Below are 26,647 nucleotides of genomic sequence, written 5' to 3' on the forward strand. Positions count from 1 at the left end.
ATAATCTGTTGTTTACTTTGTGAGTTGCAAGGGCCCCATTTCACAGGAAAACCATGACCCAAAAAAATTTCAACTCTCAATATCTTCTCAACTAATGGATCTGTACTCAAGAAAAGTATAGCATACTTCTCAGTAAAAAAGAGTGTGTAAAAGCACGAAAGTACATACGAATAATCTGTTGTTTACTTTGGGAGTTGCAAGGGCCCCATTTCACAGCAAAACCATGACCCATAAAAATTTCAACTCTCAATATCTTCTCAACAAATGGTTCTGTACGTAAGAAAACTATAGCATGCTACTCAGTAAAACAGGGTGTGTAAGAGCACAAAATTTCATACGAATAATCTGTTGTTTACTGTGGGAGTTACAAGGGCGGCACCATTTCACAGCAAAACCATGACCCAAAAAAAATTCAACCCGCAATATCTTCTCAACTAATGGTTCTGTACGCAAGAAAAGTATAGCATACTTCTCAGTAAAACAGAGTGTGTATGAGCACGAAAGTACATACGAATAATCTGTTGTTTACTTTGGGAGTAGCAAGGGCCCTATTTCACAGCAAAACCATGACCCAAAAAAATTTCAATCTTAATATCTGCTCAACTAATGGTTCTGTACGCAAGAAAACTATAGCATACTTCTCAGTAAAACAGAGTGTGTAAGAGCACGAAAGTTCATACGAATAATCTGTTGTTTACTGTGGTAGTTACAAGGAGCTTATTTCACAGGAAAACCATGACCCATAAAAATTTAACTCTCAATATCTTCTCAACTAATGGTTCTGTACGCAAGAAAAGTATAGCATACTTCTCAGTAAAACAGAGTGTGTAAGAGCACGAAAGTTCATACGAATAATAGGTTGTTTACTGTGGGAGTTACAAGGGCTCCCTTTCACTGCAAAACCATGACCCATAAAAATTTAAACTCTCAATATCTTCTCAACTAATGGTTCTGTACGCAAGAAAACTATAACATACTACTCAGTAAAACAGAGGTGTAAGAGCACAAAATTTCATACGAATAATCTGTTGTTTACTGTGGGTGTTACAAGGGCACCATTTTACAGCAAAACCATGACCCAAAAAAAATTCAACTCTCAATATCTTCTCAACTAATGATTCTGTACTCAAGAAAAGTATAGCATACTTCTCAGTAAAACAGAGTGTGTAAGAGCACGAAAGTACATACGAATAATCTGTTGTTTACTTTGGGAATTGCAAAGGCCCCATTTCACAGCAAAACCATGACCCAAAAAAATTTCAACTCTCAATATCTTCTCAACTAATGGATCTGTACTCAAGAAAAGTATAGCATACTTCTCAGTAAAACAGAGTGTGTAAGGGCACGAAAGTTCATACGAATAATCTGTTGTTTACTGTGGGAGGTACAAGGACCTTATTTCACAGCAAAACCATGACCCATTAAAATTTCAACTCTCAATATCTTCTCAACTAATGGTTCTGTACGCAAAAAACTATAGCATGCTACTCAGTAAAACAGAGTCTGTAAGAGCACAAAATTTCATACGAATAATCTGTTGTTTACTGTGGGAGTTACAAGGGCTCCATTTCACAGCAAAACCATGACCCAAAAAAAATTCAACTATTAAAATCTTCTCAACTAATGCTTCTGTACTCAAGAAAAGTATAGCATACTTCTCAGTAAAATAGAGTGTGTAAGAGCACGAAAGTACATACGAATAATCTGTTGTTTACTTTGTGAGTTGCAAGGGCCCCATTTCACAGTAAAACCATGACGCAAAAAAATTTCAACTCTTAATATCTTCTCAACTAATGGATCTGTACTCAAGAAAAGTATAGCATACTTCTCAGTAAAACAGAGTGTGTAAGAGCACGAAAGTTCATTCGAATAATCTGTTGTTTACTGTGGGAGTTACAAGGGCACCATTTACAGCAAAACCATGACCCATAAAAATTTCATCTCTCAATATCTTCTCAACTAATGGTTCTGTACTCACGAAAAGTATAGCATACTTCTCAGTAAAACAGAGTATGTAAGAGCACGAAAGTTCATACGAATAATCTGTTGTTTACTGTGGGAGTTACAAAGGCCCAATGTCACTGCAAAACCATGACCCAGAAAAATTTCAATTCTCAATATCTTCTCAACTAATGGATCTGTACTCAAGAAAAGTGTAGCATACTTCTCAGTAAAACAGAGTGTGTAAGAGCACAAAATTTCATACGAATAATCTGTTGTTTACTTTGGGGGTTGCAAGGGCCCCATTTCACAGCAATACTATGACCCAAAAAAATTTCAACTCTCAATATCTTCTCAACTAATGGATCTGTACTCAAGAAAAGTATAGCATACTTCTCAGTAAAACAGTGTGTGTAAGAGCACGAAAGTACATACGAATAATCTGTTATTTACTTTGGGAGTTGCAAGGGCCCCATTTCACAGCAAAACCATGACCCAAAAAAATTTCAACTCTCAATATCTTCTCAACTAATGGTTCTGTACGCAAGAAAACTATAGCATACTTCTCAGTAAAACAGTGTGTGTAAGAGCACGAAAGTACATACGAATAATCTGTTGTTTACTTTGGGAGTTGCAAGGGCCCCATTTCACAGCAAAACCATGACCCAAAAAAGTTTCAACTCTCAATATCTTCTCAACTAATGGTTCTGTACCCACGAAAAGTATAGCATACTTCTCAGTAAAACAGAGTGTGTAAGAGCACGAAAGTTCATACGAATAATCTGTTGTTTACTGTGGTAGTTACAAAGAGCTTATTTCACAGGAAAACCATGACCCATAAAAATTTCAACTCTCAATATCTTCTCAACTAATGGTTGTGTACTCACGAAATGTATAGCATACTTCTCAGTAAAACAGAGTGTGTAAGAGCACGAAAGTTCATACGAATAATCTGTTGTTTACTGTGGAAGTTACAAGGGCCTGATTTCACAGGAAAACCATGACCCATAAAAATTTCAACTCTCAATATCTTCTCAACTAATGGTTCTGTACTCACGAAAAGTATAGCATACTTCTCAGTAAAACAGAGTGTGTAAGAGCACGAAAGTTGATACGAATAATCTGTTGTTTTCTGTGAGAGTTACAAGGGCCTTATTTCACAGGAGAACCATGACCCAGAAAAATTTCAATTCTCAATATCTTCTCAACTAGTGGATCTGTACTCAAGAAAAGTATAGCATACTTCTCAGTAAAACGGAGTGTTTAAGAGCACAAAATTTCATACGAATAATCTGTTGTTTACTGTGGGAGTTACAAGGGCCTTATTTCACAGGAAAACCATGACCCATAAAAATTTCAACTTTCAATATCTTCTCAACTAATGGATCTGTACTCAAGAAAAGTGTAGCATACTTCTCAGTAAAACAGAGTGTGTAAGAGCACAAAATTTCATACGAATAATCTGTTGTTTACTTTGGGGGTTGCAAGGGCCCCATTTCACAGCAATACTATGACCCAAAAAAATTTCAACTCTCAATATCTTCTCAACTAATGGATCTGTACTCAAGAAAAGTATAGCATACTTCTCAGTAAAACAGTGTGTGTAAGAGCACGAAAGTACATACGAATAATCTGTTATTTACTTTGGGAGTTGCAAGGGCCCCATTTCACAGCAAAACCATGACCCAAAAAAATTTCAACTCTCAATATCTTCTCAACTAATGGTTCTGTACGCAAGAAAACTATAGCATACTTCTCAGTAAAACAGTGTGTGTAAGAGCACGAAAGTACATACGAATAATCTGTTGTTTACTTTGGGAGTTGCAAGGGCCCCATTTCACAGCAAAACCATGACCCAAAAAAGTTTCAACTCTCAATATCTTCTCAACTAATGGTTCTGTACCCACGAAAAGTATAGCATACTTCTCAGTAAAACAGAGTGTGTAAGAGCACGAAAGTTCATACGAATAATCTGTTGTTTACTGTGGTAGTTACAAAGAGCTTATTTCACAGGAAAACCATGACCCATAAAAATTTCAACTCTCAATATCTTCTCAACTAATGGTTGTGTACTCACGAAATGTATAGCATACTTCTCAGTAAAACAGAGTGTGTAAGAGCACGAAAGTTCATACGAATAATCTGTTGTTTACTGTGGAAGTTACAAGGGCCTGATTTCACAGGAAAACCATGACCCATAAAAATTTCAACTCTCAATATCTTCTCAACTAATGGTTCTGTACTCACGAAAAGTATAGCATACTTCTCAGTAAAACAGAGTGTGTAAGAGCACGAAAGTTGATACGAATAATATGTTGTTTTCTGTGAGAGTTACAAGGGCCTTATTTCGCAGGAGAACCATGACCCAGAAAAATTTCAATTCTCAATATCTTCTCAACTAGTGGATCTGTACTCAAGAAAAGTATAGCATACTTCTCAGTAAAACGGAGTGTTTAAGAGCACAAAATTTCATACGAATAATCTGTTGTTTACTGTGGGAGTTACAAGGGCCTTATTTCACAGGAAAACCATGACCCATAAAAATTTCAACTTTCAATATCTTCTCAACTAATGGTTCTGTACTCACGAAAAGTATAGCATACTTCTCAGTAAAACAGAGTGTGTAAGAGCACGAAAGTACATACGAATAATCTGTTGTTTACTTTAGGAGTTGCAAGGGCCCTATTTCACAGCAAAACCATGACCCAAAAAAATTTCAACTCTTAATATCTTTTCAACTAATGGTTCTGTACGCAAGAAAACTATAGCACACTTCTCAGTAAAACAGTGTGTGTAAGAGCACGAAAGTACATACGAATAATCTGTTGTTTACTTTGGGAGTTGCAAGGGCCCCATTTCACAGCAAAACCATGACCCAAAAAAATGTCAACTCTCAATATCTTCTCAACTAATGGATCTGTACTCAAGAAAAGTATAGCATACTTCTCAGTAAAACAGAGTGGGTAAGAGCACGAAAGTACATACGAATAATCTGTTGTTTACTGTGGGAGTTACAAGGGCCTTATTTCACAGGAAAACCATGACCCAGAAAAATTTCAATTCTCAATAACTTCTCAACTAATGGTTCTGTACTCAAGAAAAGTATAGCATACTTCTCAGTAAAACAGAGTGTGTAAGAGCACGAAAGTACATACGAATAATCTGTTGTTTACTTTGGGAGTTTCAAGGGCCCCATTTCACAGCAAAACCATGACCCAAAAAAATGTCAACTCTCAATATCTTCTCAACTAATGGATCTGTACTGAAGAAAATTATAGCATACTTCTCAGTAAAACAGAGTGTGTAAGAGCACGAAAGTACATACGAATAATCTGTTGTTTACTTTGGAAGTTGCAAGGGCCCCATTTCACAGCAAAACCATGGCCCAAAAAAATTTCAACTCTCAATATCTTCTCAACTAATGGATCTGTACTCAAGAAAAGTATAGCATACTTCTCAGTAAAACAGAGTGTGTAAGAGCACGAAAATACATACGAATAATCTGTTGTTTACGGTGGGAGTTACAAGGGCCTTATTTCACAGGAAAACCATGACCCATAAAAATTTCAACTCCCAATATCTTCTCAACTAATGATTCTGTACTCACGAAAAGTATATCATACTTCTCAGTAAAACAGAGTGTGTAAGAGCACGAAAGTTCATACGAATAATCTGTTGTTTACTGTGGGAGTTACAAGGGCCTTATTTCACAGGAAAACCATGACCCATAAAAATTTCAACTCTCAATATCTTCTCAACTAATGGTTCTGTACTCAAGAAAAGTATAGCATACTTCTCAGTAAAACAGAGTGTGTAAGAGCACGAAAGTACATACGAATAATCTGTTGTTTACTTTAGGAGTTGCAAGGGCCCTATTTCACAGCAAAACCATGACCCAAAAAAATTTCAACTCTTAATATCTTTTCAACTAATGGTTCTGTACGCAAGAAAACTATAGCACACTTCTCAGTAAAACAGTGTGTGTAAGAGCACGAAAGTACATACGAATAATCTGTTGTTTACTTTGGGAGTTGCAAGGGCCCCATTTCACAGCAAAACCATGACCCAAAAAAATGTCAACTCTCAATATCTTCTCAACTAATGGATCTGTACTCAAGAAAAGTATAGCATACTTCTCAGTAAAACAGAGTGGGTAAGAGCACGAAAGTACATACGAATAATCTGTTGTTTACTGTGGGAGTTACAAGGGCCTTATTTCACAGGAAAACCATGACCCAGAAAAATTTCAATTCTCAATAACTTCTCAACTAATGGTTCTGTACTCAAGAAAAGTATAGCATACTTCTCAGTAAAACAGAGTGTGTAAGAGCACGAAAGTACATACGAATAATCTGTTTTTTACTATAGGAGTTGCAAGGGCCCTATTTCACAGCAAAACCATGACCCAAAAAAATTTCATCTCTTAATATCTTTTCAACTAATGGTTCTGTACGCAAAAAAACTATAACATACTTCTCAGTAAAACAGTGTGTGTAAGAGCACGAAAGTACATACGAATAATCTGTTGTTTACTTTGGGAGTTTCAAGGGCCCCATTTCACAGCAAAACCATGACCCAAAAAAATGTCAACTCTCAATATCTTCTCAACTAATGGATCTGTACTGAAGAAAATTATAGCATACTTCTCAGTAAAACAGAGTGTGTAAGAGCACGAAAGTACATACGAATAATCTGTTGTTTACTTTGGAAGTTGCAAGGGCCCCATTTCACAGCAAAACCATGGCCCAAAAAAATTTCAACTCTCAATATCTTCTCAACTAATGGATCTGTACTCAAGAAAAGTATAGCATACTTCTCAGTAAAACAGAGTGTGTAAGAGCACGAAAGTACATACGAATAATCTGTTGTTTACTTTAGGAGTTGCAAGGGCCCTATTTCACAGCAAAACCATGACCCAAAAAAATTTCAACTCTTAATATCTTTTCAACTAATGGTTCTGTACGCAAGAAAACTATAGCACACTTCTCAGTAAAACAGTGTGTGTAAGCGCACGAAAGTACATACGAATAATCTGTTGTTTACTTTGGGAGTTGCAAGGGCCCCATTTCACAGCAAAACCATGACCCAAAAAAATTTCAACTCTCAATATCTTCTCAACTAATGGATCTGTACTCAAGAAAAGTATAGCATACTTCTCAGTAAAACAGAGTGTGTAAGAGCACGAAAGTACATACGAATAATCTGTTGTTTACTGTGGGAGTTACAAGGGCCTTATTTCACAGGAAAACCATGACCCATAAAAATTTCAACTCTCAATATCTTCTCAACTAATGGTTCTGTACTCACGAAAAGTATAGCATACTGCTCAGTAAAACAGAGTGTGTAAGAGCACGAAAGTACATACGAATAATCTGTTGTTTACTTTGGGAGTTGCAAGGGCCCCATTTCACAGCAAAACCATGACCCAAAAAAATTTCAACTGTCAATATCTTCTCAACTAATGGATCTGTACTCAAGAAAAGTATAGCATACTTCTCAGTAAAACAGAGTGTGTAAGAGCACGAAAGTACATACGAATAATCTGTTGTTTACTGTGGGAGTTACAAGGGCCTTATTTCACAGGAAAACCATGACCCATAAGAATTTCAACTCTCAATATCTTCTCAATTAATGGTTCTGTACTCACGAAAAGTATAGCATACTTCTCAGTAAAACAGAGTGTGTAAGAGCACGAAAGTTCATACGAATAATCTGTTGTTTACTGTGGGAGTTGCAAGGGCCCCATTTCACAGCAAAACCATGACCCAAAAAAATGTCAACTCTCAATATCTTCTCAACTAATGGATCTGTACTGAAGAAAAGTATAGCATACTTCTCAGTAAAACAGAGTGTGTAATAGCACGAAAATACATACGAATAATCTGTTGTTTACTGTGGGAGTTACAAGGGCCTTATTTCACAGGAAAACCATGACCCAGAAAAATTTCAATTCTCAATATCTTCTCAACTAATGGTTCTGTACTCACGAAAAGTATAGCGTACTTCTCAGTAAAACAGAGTGTGTAAGAGCACGAAAGTTCATACGAATAATCTGTTGTTTACTGTGGGAGTTACAAGGGCCTTATTTCACAGGAAAACCATGACCCATAAAAATTTCAACTCTCAATATCTTCTCAACTAATGGTTCTGTATTCACGAAAAGTATAGCATACTTCTCAGTAAAACAGAGTGTGTAAGAGCACGAAAGTTCATACGAATAATCTGTTGTTTACTGTGGGAGTTACAAGGGCCTTATTTCACAGGAAAACCATGACCCATAAAAATTTCAACTCTCAATATCTTCTCAACTAATGGTTCTGTACTCAAGAAAAGTATAGCATACTTCTCAGTAAAACAGAGTGTGTAAGAGCACGAAAGTACATACGAATAATCTGTTGTTTACTTTGGGAGTTTCAAGGGCCCCATTTCACAGCAAAACCATGACCCAAAAAAATGTCAACTCTCAATATCTTCTCAACTAATGGATCTGTACTGAAGAAAATTATAGCATACTTCTCAGTAAAACAGAGTGTGTAAGAGCACGAAAGTACATACGAATAATCTGTTGTTTACTTTGGAAGTTACAAGGGCCTTATTTCACAGGAAAACCATGACCCATAAAAATTTCAACTCTCAATATCTTCTCAACTAATGGTTCTGTACTCAAGAAAAGTATAGCATACTTCTCAGTAAAACAGAGTGTGTAAGAGCACGAAAGTACATACGAATAATCTGTTGTTTACTTTAGGAGTTGCAAGGGCCCTATTTCACAGCAAAACCATGACCCAAAAAAATTTCAACTCTTAATATCTTTTCAACTAATGGTTCTGTACGCAAGAAAACTATAGCACACTTCTCAGTAAAACAGTGTGTGTAAGCGCACGAAAGTACATACGAATAATCTGTTGTTTACTTTGGGAGTTGCAAGGGCCCCATTTCACAGCAAAACCATGACCCAAAAAAATTTCAACTCTCAATATCTTCTCAACTAATGGATCTGTACTCAAGAAAAGTATAGCATACTTCTCAGTAAAACAGAGTGTGTAAGAGCACGAAAGTACATACGAATAATCTGTTGTTTACTGTGGGAGTTACAAGGGCCTTATTTCACAGGAAAACCATGACCCATAAAAATTTCAACTCTCAATATCTTCTCAACTAATGGTTCTGTACTCACGAAAAGTATAGCATACTGCTCAGTAAAACAGAGTGTGTAAGAGCACGAAAGTACATACGAATAATCTGTTGTTTACTTTGGGAGTTGCAAGGGCCCCATTTCACAGCAAAACCATGACCCAAAAAAATTTCAACTGTCAATATCTTCTCAACTAATGGATCTGTACTCAAGAAAAGTATAGCATACTTCTCAGTAAAACAGAGTGTGTAAGAGCACGAAAGTACATACGAATAATCTGTTGTTTACTGTGGGAGTTACAAGGGCCTTATTTCACAGGAAAACCATGACCCATAAGAATTTCAACTCTCAATATCTTCTCAATTAATGGTTCTGTACTCACGAAAAGTATAGCATACTTCTCAGTAAAACAGAGTGTGTAAGAGCACGAAAGTTCATACGAATAATCTGTTGTTTACTGTGGGAGTTGCAAGGGCCCCATTTCACAGCAAAACCATGACCCAAAAAAATGTCAACTCTCAATATCTTCTCAACTAATGGATCTGTACTGAAGAAAAGTATAGCATACTTCTCAGTAAAACAGAGTGTGTAATAGCACGAAAATACATACGAATAATCTGTTGTTTACTGTGGGAGTTACAAGGGCCTTATTTCACAGGAAAACCATGACCCAGAAAAATTTCAATTCTCAATATCTTCTCAACTAATGGTTCTGTACTCACGAAAAGTATAGCGTACTTCTCAGTAAAACAGAGTGTGTAAGAGCACGAAAGTTCATACGAATAATCTGTTGTTTACTGTGGGAGTTACAAGGGCCTTATTTCACAGGAAAACCATGACCCATAAAAATTTCAACTCTCAATATCTTCTCAACTAATGGTTCTGTACTCACGAAATGTATAGCATACTTCTCAGTAAAACAGAGTGTGTAAGAGCACGAAAGTTCATACGAATAATATGTTGTTTACTGTGGGAGTTACAAGGGCCTTATTTCACAGGAAAACCATGACCCATAAAAATTTCAACTCTCAATATCTTCTCAACTAATGGTTCTGTATTCACGAAAAGTATAGCATACTTCTCAGTAAAACAGAGTGTGTAAGAGCTCGAAAGTTCATACGAATAATCTGTTGTTTACTGTGGGAGTTACAAGGGCCTTATTTCACAGGAAAACCATGACCCAGAAAAATTTCAATTCTCAATATCTTCTCAACTAATGGTTTTGTACTCACGAAATGTATAGCATACTTCTCAGTAAAACAGAGTGTGTAAGAGCACAAAATTTCATACGAATAATCTGTTGTTTACTTTGGGGGTTGCAAGGGCCCCATTTCACAGCAAAACCATGACCCAAAAAAATTTCAACTCTTAATATCTTTTCAACTAATGGTTCTGTACGCAAGAAAACTATAGCATACTTCTCAGTAAAACAGTGTGTGTAAGAGCACGAAAGTACATACGAATAATCTGTTGTTTACTTTGGGAGTTGCAAGGGCCCCATTTCACAGCAAAACCATGACCCAAAAAAATGTCAACTCACAATATCTTCTCAACTAATGGATCTGTACGCAAGAAAACTATAGCATACTTCTTAGTAAAACAGAGTGTGTAAGAGCACGAAAGTACATACGAATAATCTGTTGTTTACTGTGGGAGTTACAAGGGCCTTATTTCACAGGAAAACCATGACCCATAAAAATTTCAACTCTCAATATCTTCTCAACTAATGATTCTGTACTCACGAAAAGTATAGCATACTTCTCAGTAAAACAGAGTGTGTAAGAGCACGAAAGTTCATACGAATAATCTGTTGTTTACTGTGGGAGTTACAAGGGCCTTATTTCACAGGAAAACCATGACCCAGAAAAATTTCAATTCTCAATATCTTCTCAACTAATGGTTCTGTACTCAAGAAAAGTATAGCATACTTCTCAGTAAAACAGAGTGTGCAAGAGCACGAAAGTACATACGAATAATCTGTTGTTTACTGTGGGAGTTACAAGGGCCTTATTTCAGAGGAAAACCATGACCCATAAAAATTTCAACTCTCAATATCTTCTCAACTAATGGTTCTGTACTCACGAAAAGTATAGCATACTGCTCAGTAAAACAGAGTGTGTAAGAGCACGAAAGTACATACGAATAATCTGTTGTTTACTTTGGGAGTTGCAAGGGCCCCATTTCACAGCAAAACCATGACCCAAAAAAATTTCAACTGTCAATATCTTCTCAACTAATGGATCTGTACTCAAGAAAAGTATAGCATACTTCTCAGTAAAACAGAGTGTGTAAGAGCACGAAAGTACATACGAATAATCTGTTGTTTACTGTGGGAGTTACAAGGGCCTTATTTCACAGGAAAACCATGACCCATAAGAATTTCAACTCTCAATATCTTCTCAATTAATGGTTCTGTACTCACGAAAAGTATAGCATACTTCTCAGTAAAACAGAGTGTGTAAGAGCACGAAAGTTCATACGAATAATCTGTTGTTTACTGTGGGAGTTGCAAGGGCCCCATTTCACAGCAAAACCATGACCCAAAAAAATGTCAACTCTCAATATCTTCTCAACTAATGGATCTGTACTGAAGAAAAGTATAGCATACTTCTCAGTAAAACAGAGTGTGTAATAGCACGAAAATACATACGAATAATCTGTTGTTTACTGTGGGAGTTACAAGGGCCTTATTTCACAGGAAAACCATGACCCAGAAAAATTTCAATTCTCAATATCTTCTCAACTAATGGTTCTGTACTCACGAAAAGTATAGCGTACTTCTCAGTAAAACAGAGTGTGTAAGAGCACGAAAGTTCATACGAATAATCTGTTGTTTACTGTGGGAGTTACAAGGGCCTTATTTCACAGGAAAACCATGACCCATAAAAATTTCAACTCTCAATATCTTCTCAACTAATGGTTCTGTACTCACGAAATGTATAGCATACTTCTCAGTAAAACAGAGTGTGTAAGAGCACGAAAGTTCATACGAATAATATGTTGTTTACTGTGGGAGTTACAAGGGCCTTATTTCACAGGAAAACCATGACCCATAAAAATTTCAACTCTCAATATCTTCTCAACTAATGGTTCTGTATTCACGAAAAGTATAGCATACTTCTCAGTAAAACAGAGTGTGTAAGAGCTCGAAAGTTCATACGAATAATCTGTTGTTTACTGTGGGAGTTACAAGGGCCTTATTTCACAGGAAAACCATGACCCAGAAAAATTTCAATTCTCAATATCTTCTCAACTAATGGTTTTGTACTCACGAAATGTATAGCATACTTCTCAGTAAAACAGAGTGTGTAAGAGCACAAAATTTCATACGAATAATCTGTTGTTTACTTTGGGGGTTGCAAGGGCCCCATTTCACAGCAAAACCATGACCCAAAAAAATTTCAACTCTTAATATCTTTTCAACTAATGGTTCTGTACGCAAGAAAACTATAGCATACTTCTCAGTAAAACAGTGTGTGTAAGAGCACGAAAGTACATACGAATAATCTGTTGTTTACTTTGGGAGTTGCAAGGGCCCCATTTCACAGCAAAACCATGACCCAAAAAAATGTCAACTCACAATATCTTCTCAACTAATGGATCTGTACGCAAGAAAACTATAGCATACTTCTTAGTAAAACAGAGTGTGTAAGAGCACGAAAGTACATACGAATAATCTGTTGTTTACTGTGGGAGTTACAAGGGCCTTATTTCACAGGAAAACCATGACCCATAAAAATTTCAACTCTCAATATCTTCTCAACTAATGATTCTGTACTCACGAAAAGTATAGCATACTTCTCAGTAAAACAGAGTGTGTAAGAGCACGAAAGTTCATACGAATAATCTGTTGTTTACTGTGGGAGTTACAAGGGCCTTATTTCACAGGAAAACCATGACCCAGAAAAATTTCAATTCTCAATATCTTCTCAACTAATGGTTCTGTACTCAAGAAAAGTATAGCATACTTCTCAGTAAAACAGAGTGTGCAAGAGCACGAAAGTACATACGAATAATCTGTTGTTTACTGTGGGAGTTACAAGGGCCTTATTTCAGAGGAAAACCATGACCCATAAAAATTTCAACTCTCAATATCTTCTCAACTAATGGTTCTGTACTCACGAAAAGTATAGCGTACTTCTCAGTAAAACAGAGTGTGTAAGAGCACGAAAGTTCATACGAATAATCTGTTGTTTACTGTGGGAGTTACAAGGGCCTTATTTCACAGGAAAACCATGACCAATAAAAATTTCAACTCTCAATATCTTCTCAACTAATGGTTCTGTACGCACTAAATGTATAGCATACTTCTCAGTAAAACAGAGTGTGTAAGAGCACGAAAGTTCATACGAATAATCTGTTGTTTACTGTGGGAGTTACAAGGGCCTTATTTCACAGGAAAACCATGACCCATAAAAATTTCAACTCTCAATATCTTCTCAACTAATGGTTCTGTATTCACGAAAAGTATAGCATACTTCTCAGTAAAACAGAGTGTGTAAGAGCACGAAAGTTCATACGAATAATCTGTTGTTTACTGTGGGAGTTACAAGGGCCTTATTTCACAGGAAAACCATGACCCATAAAAATTTCAACTCTCAATATCTTCTCAACTAATGGTTCTGTACTCAAGAAAAGTATAGCATACTTCTCAGTAAAACAGAGTGTGTAAGAGCACGAAAGTACATACGAATAATCTGTTGTTTACTTTGGGAGTTTCAAGGGCCCCATTTCACAGCAAAACCATGACCCAAAAAAATGTCAACTCTCAATATCTTCTCAACTAATGGATCTGTACTGAAGAAAATTATAGCATACTTCTCAGTAAAACAGAGTGTGTAAGAGCACGAAAGTACATACGAATAATCTGTTGTTTACTTTGGAAGTTGCAAGGGCCCCATTTCACAGCAAAACCATGGCCCAAAAAAATTTCAACTCTCAATATCTTCTCAACTAATGGATCTGTACTCAAGAAAAGTATAGCATACTTCTCAGTAAAACAGAGTGTGTAAGAGCACGAAAATACATACGAATAATCTGTTGTTTACTGTGGGAGTTACAAGGGCCTTATTTCACAGGAAAACCATGACCCATAAAAATTTCAACTCTCAATATCTTCTCAACTAATGGTTCTGTACTCAAGAAAAGTATAGCATACTTCTCAGTAAAACAGAGTGTGTAAGAGCACGAAAGTACATACGAATAATCTGTTGTTTACTTTAGGAGTTGCAAGGGCCCTATTTCACAGCAAAACCATGACCCAAAAAAATTTCAACTCTTAATATCTTTTCAACTAATGGTTCTGTACGCAAGAAAACTATAGCACACTTCTCAGTAAAACAGTGTGTGTAAGCGCACGAAAGTACATACGAATAATCTGTTGTTTACTTTGGGAGTTGCAAGGGCCCCATTTCACAGCAAAACCATGACCCAAAAAAATGTCAACTCCCAATATCTTCTCAACTAATGGTTTTGTACTCACGAAATGTATAGCATACTTCTCAGTAAAACAGAGTGTGTAAGAGCACGAAAGTTCATACGAATAATCTGTTGTTTACTGTGGGAGTTACAAGGGCCTTATTTCACAGGAAAACCATGACCCATAAAAATTTCAACTCTCAATATCTTCTCAACTAATGGTTCTGTACGCAAGAAAAGTATAGCATACTTCTCAGTAAAACAGTATGTGTAAGAGCACGAAAGTACATACGAATAATCTGTTGTTTACTTTGGGAGTTGCAAGGGCCCCATTTCACAGCAAAACCATGACCCAAAAAAATTTCAACTCTCATTATCTTCTCAACTAATGGATCTGTACTCAAGAAAAGTATAGCATACTTCTCAGTAAAACAGAGTGTGTAAGAGCACGAAAGTACATACGAATAATCTGTTGTTTACTGTGGGAGTTACAAGGGCCTTATTTCACAGGAAAACCATGACCCATAAAAATTTCAACTCTCAATATCTTCTCAACTAATGGTTCTGTACTCACGAAAAGTATAGCATACTTCTCAGTAAAACAGAGTGTGTAAGAGCACGAAAGTACATACGAATAATCTGTTGTTTACTTTGGGAGTTGCAAGGGCCCCATTTCACAGCAAAACCATGACCCAAAAAAATTTCAACTGTCAATATCTTCTCAACTAATGGATCTGTACTCAAGAAAAGTATAGCATACTTCTCAGTAAAACAGAGTGTGTAAGAGCACGAAAGTACATACGAATAATCTGTTGTTTACTGTGGGAGTTACAAGGGCCTTATTTCACAGGAAAACCATGACCCATAAGAATTTCAACTCTCAATATCTTCTCAATTAATGGTTCTGTACTCACGAAAAGTATAGCATACTTCTCAGTAAAACAGAGTGTGTAAGAGCACGAAAGTACATACGAATAATCTGTTGTTTACTGTGGGAGTTACAAGGGCCTTATTTCACAGGAAAACCATGACCCAGAAAAATTTCAATTCTCAATATCTTCTCAACTAATGGTTCTGTACTCACGAAAAGTATAGCGTACTTCTCAGTAAAACAGAGTGTGTAAGAGCACGAAAGTTCATACGAATAATCTGTTGTTTACTGTGGGAGTTACAAGGGCCTTATTTCACAGGAAAACCATGACCCATAAAAATTTCAACTCTCAATATCTTCTCAACTAATGGTTGTGTACTCACGAAATGTATAGCATACTTCTCAGTAAAACAGAGTGTGTAAGAGCACGAAAGTTCATACGAATAATATGTTGTTTACTGTGGGAGTTACAAGGGCCTTATTTCACAGGAAAACCATGACCCATAAAAATTTCAACTCTCAATATCTTGTCAACTAATGGTTCTGTATTCACGAAAAGTATAGCATACTTCTCAGTAAAACAGAGTGTGTAAGAGCTCGAAAGTTGATACGAATAATCTGTTGTTTACTGTGGGAGTTACAAGGGCCTTATTTCACAGGAAAACCATGACCCAGAAAAATTTCAATTCTCAATATCTTCTCAACTAATGGTTTTGTACTCACGAAATGTATAGCATACTTCTCAGTAAAACAGAGTGTGTAAGAGCACAAAATTTCATACGAATAATCTGTTGTTTACTTTGGGGGTTGCAAGGGCCCCATTTCACAGCATAACCATGACCCAAAAAAATTTCAACTCTTAATATCTTTTCAACTAATGGTTCTGTACGCAAGAAAACTATAGCATACTTCTCAGTAAAACAGTGTGTGTAAGAGCACGAAAGTACATACGAATAATCTGTTGTTTACTTTGGGAGTTGCAAGGGCCCCATTTCACAGCAAAACCATGACCCAAAAAAATGTCAACTCACAATATCTTCTCAACTAATGGATCTGTACGCAAGAAAACTATAGCATACTTCTTAGTAAAACAGAGTGTGTAAGAGCACGAAAGTACATACGAATAATCTGTTGTTTACTGTGGGAGTTACAAGGGCCTTATTTCACAGGAAAACCATGACCCATAAAAATTTCAACTCTCAATATCTTCTCAACTAATGATTCTGTACTCACGAAAAGTATAGCATACTTCTCAGTAAAACAGAGTGTGTAAGAGCACGAAAGTTCATACGAATAATCTGTTGTTTACTGTGGGAGTTACAAGGGCCTTATTTCACAGGAAAACCATGACCCAGAAAAATTTCAATTCTCAATATCTTCTCAACTAATGGTTCTGTACTCAAGAAAAGTATAGCATACTTCTCAGTAAAACAGAGTGTGCAAGAGCACGAAAGTACATACGAATAATCTGTTGTTTACTGTGGGAGTTACAAGGGCCTTATTTCAGAGGAAAACCATGACCCATAAAAATTTCAACTCTCAATATCTTCTCAACTAATGGTTCTGTACTCACGAAAAGTATAGCGTACTTCTCAGTAAAACAGAGTGTGTAAGAGCACGAAAGTTCATACGAATAATCTGTTGTTTACTGTGGGAGTTACAAGGGCCTTATTTCACAGGAAAACCATGACCAATAAAAATTTCAACTCTCAATATCTTCTCAACTAATGGTTCTGTACGCACGAAATGTATAGCATACTTCTCAGTAAAACAGAGTGTGTAAGAGCACGAAAGTTCATACGAATAATCTGTTGTTTACTGTGGGAGTTACAAGGGCCTTATTTCACAGGAAAACCATGACCCATAAAAATTTCAACTCTCAATATCTTCTCAACTAATGGTTCTGTATTCACGAAAAGTATAGCATACTTCTCAGTAAAACAGAGTGTGTAAGAGCACGAAAGTTCATACGAATAATCTGTTGTTTACTGTGGGAGTTACAAGGGCCTTATTTCACAGGAAAACCATGACCCATAAAAATTTCAACTCTCAATATCTTCTCAACTAATGGTTCTGTACTCAAGAAAAGTATAGCATACTTCTCAGTAAAACAGAGTGTGTAAGAGCACGAAAGTACATACGAATAATCTGTTGTTTACTTTAGGAGTTGCAAGGGCCCTATTTCACAGGAAAACCATGACCCAAAAAAATTTCAACTCTTAATATCTTTTCAACTAATGGTTCTGTACGCAAGAAAACTATAGCGTACTTCTCAGTAAAACAGAGTGTGTAAGAGCACGAAAGTTCATACGAATAATCTGTTGTTTACTGTGGGAGTTGCAAGGGCCTCATTTCACAGCAAAACCATGACCCAAAAAAATTTCAACTCTCAATATCTTTTCAACTAATGGTTCTGTACGCAAGAAAACTATAGCACACTTCTCAGTAAAACAGTGTGTGTAAGAGCACGAAAGTACATACGAATAATCTGTTGTTTACTTTGGGAGTTGCAAGGGCCCCATTTCACAGCAAAACCATGACCCAAAAAAATGTCAACTCTCAACATCTTCTCAACTAATGGATCTGTACTGAAGAAAAGTATAGCATACTTCTCAGTAAAACAGAGTGTGTAAGAGCACGAAAGTACATACGAATAATCTGTTGTTTACTGTGGGAGTTACAAGGGCCTTATTTCACAGGAAAACCATGACCCAGAAAAATTTCAATTCTCAATATCTTCTCAACTAATGGTTCTGTACTCACGAAAAGGATAGCGTACTTCTCAGTAAAACAGAGTGTGTAAGAGCACGAAAGTTCATACGAATAATCTGTTGTTTACTGTGGGAGTTACAAGGGCCTTATTTCACAGGAAAACGATGACCCATAAAAATTTCAACTCTCAATATCTTCTCAACTAATGGTTCTGTATTCACGAAAAGTATAGCATACTTCTCAGTAAAACAGAGTGTGTAAGAGCACAAAATTTCATACGAATAATCTGTTGTTTACTTTGGGGGTTGCAAGGGCCCCATTTCACAGCAAAACCATGACCCAAAAAAATTTCAACTCTTAATATCTTTTCAACTAATGGTTCTGTACGCAAGAAAACTATAGCATACTTCTCAGTAAAACAGTGTGTGTAAGAGCACGAAAGTACATACGAATAATCTGTTGTTTACTTTGGGAGTTGCAAGGGCCCCATTTCACAGCAAAACCATGACCCAAAAAAATGTCAACTCACAATATCTTCTCAACTAATGGATCTGTACGCAAGAAAACTATAGCATACTTCTTAGTAAAACAGAGTGTGTAAGAGCACGAAAGTACATACGAATAATCTGTTGTTTACTGTGGGAGTTACAAGGGCCTTATTTCACAGGAAAACCATGACCCATAAAAATTTCAACTCTCAATATCTTCTCAACTAATGATTCTGTACTCACGAAAAGTATAGCATACTTCTCAGTAAAACAGAGTGTGTAAGAGCACGAAAGTTCATACGAATAATCTGTTGTTTACTGTGGGAGTTACAAGGGCCTTATTTCACAGGAAAACCATGACCCAGAAAAATTTCAATTCTCAATATCTTCTCAACTAATGGTTCTGTACGCACGAAATGTATAGCATACTTCTCAGTAAAACAGAGTGTGTAAGAGCACGAAAGTTCATACGAATAATCTGTTGTTTACTGTGGGAGTTACAAGGGCCTTATTTCACAGGAAAACCATGACCCATAAAAATTTCAACTCTCAATATCTTTTCAACTAATGGTTCTGTACGCAAGAAAACTATAGCATACTTCTCAGTAAAACAGTGTGTGTAAGAGCCAGAAAGTACATACGAATAATCTGTGTTGTTTACTGTGGGAGTTACAAGGGCCTTATTTCACAGCAAAACCATGACGCATAAAAATTTCAACTCTCAATATCATCTTAACTAATGGTTCTATACGCAATAAAATTATAGCTTACTACTCAGTAAAACAGAGTGTGTAAGAGCACGAAAGTACATACGAATAATCTGTGTTGTTTACTGTGGGAGTTACAAGGGCCTTATTTCACAGCAAAACCATGACGCATAAAAATTTCAACTCTCAATATCATCTTAACTAATGGTTCTATACGCAATAAAATTATAGCTTACTACTCAGTAAAACAGAGTGTGTAAGAGCACGAAAGTTCATACGAATAATCTGTTGTTTACTGTGGGAGTTACAAGGGCCTTATTTCACAGGAAAACCATGACCCATAAAAATTTCAACTCTCAATATCTTCTCAACTAATGGTTCTGTATTCACGAAAAGTATAGCATACTTCTCAGTAAAACGGAGTGTGGAAGAGCACGAATGTTCATACGAATAATCTGTTGTTTACTGTGGGAGTTACAAGGGTCTTATTTCACAGGAAAACCATGACCCAGAAAAATTTTAATTCTCAATATCTTCTCAACTAATGGATCTGTACTCAAGAAAAGTATAGCATACTTCTCAGTGAAACAAAGTGTGTAAGAGCACAAAATTTCATACGAATAATCTGTTGTTTACTTTGGGAGTTGCAAGGGCTCCATTTCACAGCAAAACCATGACCCAAAAAAAATTCAACTCTCAATATCTTCTCAACTAATGGATCTGTACTCAAGAAAAGTATAGCATACTTCTCAGTAAAACAGAGTGTGTAAGAACACAAAATTTCATACGAATAATCTGTTGTTTACTTTGGGAGTTGCAAGGGCCCCATTTCACAGCAAAACCATGACCCAAAAAAATTTCAACTCTCAATATCTTCTCAACTAATGGTTCTTTACTCAAAAAAACTACAGCATACTACGCTGTAAAATAGAGTCTGTTAGAGCACAAAATTTCATACGAATAATCTGTTGTTTACTGTGGGAGTTATAAGGGCGTAATTCCGCAGCAAAACCATTTCATGTTCAATTTACTTTTATCTTCATAATAACAAAAAAAAAAAAACTAACTACATGTCCAGACTTGTTGGGGTATGTACAGGAAATTAACTATTAAATATAAATGGAATGAATATGTGTTTTTCTATTTGGACTACACAGTACACAGAAATAATAATATATATGCTAATTAGTTAAGGTTGCTACAAGTTGCGTCATAATAAGTTCAGTTATTTAATTTTTCAAAAATATTAATAAGTGCAGCGCATATATATTGGGGTGCAATTGCTTTTTGTATTAAGGTCTCACACAACTGAAGTTTACACATGCGCAGTTGATTAAGTTATCAGTGTAAATCATTTTCATATTTAAAAAACAGCTGTTGGCACATGTATTAATTAATAGAAAATATAAAGTAGTTGATTGGAGGGGGTCTTGCTACAGAGGCATGTCCAGAGAGGTAATCATTTGGAAAAAAAGACGCAATTCTATTGGCTAGTTAGAGTGTGACGTAATTGTGGTGGGGGGATAATGCTAGAAGCTAGCTGGTAGGATACCCCAAGTGTTAGTTAGCGTTTAATTTTCAGTGAGTGTAGGTCGCGGCATCAGCAGAGGAAGCAGTCCGGGTGAAGGGGGTAAGTAAATAAATTTTTCTATTACCTAAAGTAAGGTTATACATTTTTATTTAAGTTGAATATTTTTGTGATAGTGGGGGCAATTTAAATTAAAAAAAAACATTCTTGGTAAGGGGGTTAGATTTTAAAAAAAAATAATTCCAAGGTAAAACATAAGAGAACATTCAAAACTAGAGTAAGCGAGACTATGTGGTCTACTGGTGAATATGACGTAATATCCAACACGAAGGTTGTAGGATCGACTCCCACGTGAGAAAACCTTCCCATCGGCGGGTGAGGGGGTGGAGGTTAAAGAAGAGATCGTTCATAACTCGAGTATGCTACTGTAGCCGACTGGTGAAGATGACGTGTCTTCCAACACGAAGGTTGTAGGATCGAATCTCAGGTAAGAAATAAATAAAAAAAATGCACCCTCCCATCTATCAGTGTGCGAGGGGGTGGAGTTATGTTTTATTAGCTGGTATGTGATCCGCCATCTTGAGTACTACAGGTGGTATGAAGCCCGCTATATTGACGTCATCAGCTAATACGAGGTCCGCCATCTTGTGTACTACAGCGGTTAAGCCATCTTGTAGAAGGATTGATAGGCCAATGAATATGACGACTGAGAGGTGGGATAAAGGTAGGTATCATGTAAGTAGAGCTGGGTGGGGGGTGAAGGTGGTGTCGTTGAATTCGCCGATTAATGGATTAAGAGGGGGGAAGGGGCGTGGCTTAAAGCCCTCATCCACGTTCCTGATTGGTCGATTAAGAAGGATGGGGTAGGGGTGGTGGTGTCGTCGAATTCGCTGATTGGTCGATTAGGAAGGGGTGGGGGTAAAGGTGATGTCGTCGAAATCGATGATTGCCTGGGAGGGCAGCCATTTTGAACATTTTAGGTGTGTCGATGATTAGTCAATAATGAGGGGGTAGGGGGCATGGCTTAAACCCTCGTCCAATTCGATGATTAATCAATAAGAAGGGGGGGCGTGGCTCAAACCTTTGTCCAATTTGATGATTAATCAATAAGGATGGGTGGGGGTAGGGTTGGGCGGAGTGGGGATGGCGGCCATCTTGCACAAAAAAGGTGTACATTTTAGGTGTGCCAGAACCGGGATTTCCCCTCTACTGGTATCTAAGTTGAGAAAAGAGTTAGCTCAGATATCTTATTTCTATTTTCTCTTTAAATATCTTTAACATTGCTTCTTTAACATTAAACCAATATTTTTACTCTGATTATGATTCAAAACTTCAAAAATTAAATATATAGTCCAATATATCCATTATTATCTAATTAAGAATGTGTACTTTTAAGTAGCCTCATTTATTAGAAATAGAGGTACTTGTTGCCCTAGAGATTTTAAACATAGGCGTTGGCAATGAAGTTTTTTTAGTTTTATACAAGTATTTAAAAAAAAGTGTTAGCAGCGAATTCATCAAACCTTGAACATATTTTCATATTCCAAGCAGTAAACTCATTGACATAGCTCTTTATTGTGGCTTCTACTTACAGACGGGCACGCTAAGAATACAAAATAATTCATATTTTCTTGAACCATTTTCTGAAGAACAACCAGAAAAAACAGGAGAACACCTACATGTAATTTATAAAAGATCATTGTTACATGATGAAAAACATTGTGAAAGCCGACGTTAGTATTTGTCATATGATTGTAGAATATGTTACTATTTAATCAAGAAATGACGTTTAACGCTTCATTTAAGATGATTGGTGGAATGCATGGGCTGAGGAGATGTATTTTGCAAAAATGCGTTATTTATTAGCTAAATCTACAACCCAACTTAATGTGACAAAGAGATCTGATATTAGAGAAAGTATTCCAAGATTTATTGAAGTAATGATAGTGGCTGACAAGAAATTCATCGAACATCATAAAGATTTAGACTTGGAAGAATATATATTAACAATAATGAACATGGTAAACGAGATATGTAAATTATAATTCTTTTCATTATATTATTCTTTAGAATCTTCTTTGCCCACAGTTTTTCTTTCAGGTTTCTGACTATTACCGAGATGCAACCATTGGTAACTTGATAGATGTAGTTGTTGTCAGAATTATTTATCTGCATAAAGAAGAGGAAGAAGTAAACTAAGTTTCTTATTTACTTTATTCTTCTAAAATTTTATAATTGTATCTTTCTATTCTATTTATTTACAGATAGATCTCGAAATTAGTAGTAATGCGACCGTTACTCTGGACAGTTTCTGTAAATGGCAACATCCCCTGAATCCAAAAGATCCGTCACATCCTAGTCATCATGATCTAGCAATTTTGCTTACCAAGTACATTATTATTATTATTTTTTATAGATCTTGGAGTCTCTGGAAATCTTTCTGCCAAATCATATTTTCATTATCTTCTCATTTAGAGTTATTTGAATTGTACAATTACGATTTGTGTGGTCGTAGTAAACTCTAGCACAGCACCGTCAGCTTTGTCACACCTTCTCAAAATATCCATAATCAAATTTGATACATCAAATTTTTACAGACATTATGCAGGCATGTCGTGTAATTCAATTTTAATCCAGTCAAATTAGGTAAAACAAAGGGGTAAATCTCTTAATGGAAGATAATAAGCTATAAACTTACATAAATCATGGTTTTGGCATAATATAAGTTAGCTCAAAAGTCTCATTGAATCTCGATACGCATCACCGGAAATCAGTGGTCAAAGGTCTCGAAAATTGTTTTTTGTTAATATCTTGTTTCCTTTGCTCTAAATGACATTTAAAGATTACAAAAGTTGTAGAGCATTAAATTCTCTATAAATTTGGTTCTATGCAATTTTTCATACAATCAACAGTTCTTGAGCTCGAAGAGTGGGAGACGCTTAGCCGTATTTGCATTATTTGATCATAAATGCCTTTTTGCTCAAGCGATAGCTTAAGTATATTTGATTGCATACGACACAAAATCACCCGTGTTGTATATGTTACTCAACGCAATTCTACATCGAAAGAAGCAGCAGTAGATAGATTCGGTGATGGCATTCCCGATTGATAGAGAACTTTGTTCGTGATTTCTAAATACAAATTTTCAATCATTATCACTTCGTTCTAGATTTTACCTGTGAAATCCATGCTTAAATTGGAATTTTCCTTGCGTATTTGAGGAAAATATCTTCAGCCATGTGAGTTTATATTGTAACTCTGTTGTAGATGAAGGAGAGCAGGCAAACAATGCAAGAATTAAATTTGGATGTGGATTTTTACTTTTTTTCTGAATCGCTACAAACAAAACTGACCGACCTAGTGTGTATAATATACGCTTGGCATAAAAATACAATGTTCGAGACAGAAATTAAGGAAGTTCCAGCCAAATTATTAAAGATTTTGTATTTTCTGCTTTTTTTCTGAATCTCAACAAACAAAATCAGTCGACCTAATATATACTCGTCATAAAAATACAATGTTCGAGACAGAAATTAAGGAAGTTCCAGCCAAATTATTAAAGATTTTGTATTTTCTGCTTTTTTTCTGAATCTCAACAAACAAAATCAGTCGACCTAATATATACTCGTCATAAAAATACAATGTTCGAGACAGAAATTAAGGAAGTTCCAGCCAAATTATTAAAGATTTTGTATTTTCTGCTTTTTTTCTGAATCTCAACAAACAAAATCAGTCGACCTAATATATACTCGTCATAAAAATACAATGTTCGAGACAGAAATTAAGGAAGTTCCAGCCAAATTATTAAAGATTTTGTATTTTCTGCTTTTTTTCTGAATCTCAACAAACAAAATCAGTCGACCTAATATATACTCGTCATAAAAATACAATGTTCGAGACAGAAATTAAGGAAGTTCCAGCCAAATTATTAAAGATTTTGTATTTTCTGCTTTTTTTCTGAATCTCAACAAACAAAATCAGTCGACCTAATATATACTCGTCATAAAAATACAATGTTCGAGACAGAAATTAAGGAAGTTCCAGCCAAATTATTAAAGATTTTGTATTTTCTGCTTTTTTTCTGAATCTCAACAAACAAAATCAGTCGACCTAATATATACTCGTCATAAAAATACAATGTTCTATTTATAAAATGCCAAAACAAAGATTTATACTAGTTTATAGCTTGTTATCTTCTATTCCGAGGCTAAATTCTAATTTTACCGGGCTATTAATTAATACTTTTTTTAAAAATAAAAATATGGTTACATGATTTAGGTATGACATATGTTCATCTTCTAAAGCTGCTTGCAGCCTGCTAGGCTTGGCCTTTGTTGGTACTGTATGCAATCCTCAGAAAAATTGTGCAATAAATGAAGATAATGGTTTAGGTTTGGCGCTCACAGTTGCACATGAAATGGGACATAAGTATATATGATAAATATATTTTTTGTTCTACTTAAAATTTTAGTATGTATTTTCCTTTTCTGTTTCCAATAAAAAAATTGTAGCAGCGTAACATTTGACAACTCTAAGGTCAAGAAATTTGGGTCATATAGCAATGTCAACAATCCTTTAGTGAACAGTACTCTTGAGAATTGTTTATTCAAGTGATATTTTCTAGGAGTACCACTGGAATTACTCTTCGTAAAACTAGCCCACCAATTTCAGAGTCTATGTACATGCCTACTTTGTTCTTAGTCGAGATGCTTACAGTATGTTCCATTATAATGTACTCCATCCAAATTACCATTTGCTGAACCTGCTATGTCTAGGGTAATAACCATAATTACTAACGCCCTGAGCTTTCTGGCGATCATAAGTCCGAGGTTAGCTTAGTCCATACTGCCACCCAAAGCATTCACTCCTAAAGAAGTTCAACGGTTTATACAAAATCTCCCCAGGAAAAAAAGTCCTGGATACGACCTAATAACCACCCGCATCCTTCTCCAGCTCCCAACCAAGGCCATTGTATTCCTAACATCCTTGTACAATGCTATCCTTAGAACTACTCACTTTCCCACTCTTTGGAAATTCTCCTCAATCCGTCTGATCCATAAACCCCACAAACCAACTCATTCTCCTTCCTCTTATCGACCTATTAGTCTACTTCCGCTTCTAGGGAAAATGTTCGAGAAACTTTTACTATTCCGTCTCCAATCTATTTTAACTCCACTCAATTTAATTCCTCACCATCAATTTGGCTTTCGTAGTTACCACTCTTCCATCCACCAGGCTCACAGAGTTGTTGACACCGTCGCAAACTCCCTTGAGCGGAGACAGTATTGCCCGGGAGCCTTCCTAGATATTTCTAAAGCATTTGATCGGGTATGGCATCCGGGTCTTCTGTGGAAACTTAAGGGCATCCTTCCTTCAACCTACTACCTCATCTTAAAATCATACCTTGCTGATCGATATTTCATGGTTGTACAAGGCACTTCTTTTTCTCCTATATATCCTATTCTTGCCGGTGTCCCACAAGGGAGTATTCTCGCACCCCTCCTCTATACAATTAACACTGCTGACCTTCCACTGCATCCAAATACTGCTACCTTTACCTTCGCTGACGACACGGCCATTTTATCGTCTGACAATGATCCTGTCATGGCAACTCGCCATCTTCAATCCCATATTAATATCCTAGAACCCGGGCTACGAAAGTGGAGAATTAAGGTAAATCAACAAAAATCCAAACATATAGTTTTCACATTAAACCGGAAAACCCTCCCTTCCATATATTTCAACCATATTGCTCTTCCTACCGTTACAAAAGTACGTTACCTTGGACTTCACCTCGACAAGCGACTAACCTGGAATCCTCATACTCGACTAAAACGAACTGAGTTA

The 26,647-nt window shown here is 36.2% G+C and overlaps 1 protein-coding gene across 6 annotated transcripts in view; it reads left to right on the top strand.

Annotated features, from left to right (window-relative positions):
• The window catches only part of LOC141461472 (A disintegrin and metalloproteinase with thrombospondin motifs 12-like), a 42,301-nt gene that overhangs the window by 3,459 nt on the left and 12,195 nt on the right, over positions 1-26,647 (top strand). For 3 of the 6 annotated variants that reach the window (XR_012462906.1, XM_074142609.1, XM_074142612.1), the window contains 5 exons: positions 22,395-22,533; positions 22,607-22,821; positions 22,889-22,990; positions 23,065-23,189; positions 25,079-25,228. Coding sequence is in view for 5 of the 6 variants with exons in the window: in XM_074142609.1 (XP_073998710.1) it covers positions 22,395-22,533; positions 22,607-22,821; positions 22,889-22,990; positions 23,065-23,189; positions 25,079-25,228 (731 nt within the window). In the remaining variant the exon portion in view is untranslated. Of the gene's footprint in view, positions 1-20,125; positions 20,903-22,394; positions 22,534-22,606; positions 22,822-22,888; positions 22,991-23,064; positions 23,190-25,078; positions 25,229-26,647 lie in introns of those variants that run through there. The other 3 variants (XM_074142613.1, XM_074142610.1, XM_074142611.1) reach the window with 3 other exon arrangements.

Source organism: Rhodnius prolixus, unplaced genomic scaffold, assembly GCF_049639745.1.
Source record: "Rhodnius prolixus isolate KJV_2025 unplaced genomic scaffold, Rpr scaffold_6, whole genome shotgun sequence".
NCBI classification, from domain to species: domain Eukaryota; kingdom Metazoa; phylum Arthropoda; class Insecta; order Hemiptera; family Reduviidae; genus Rhodnius; species Rhodnius prolixus.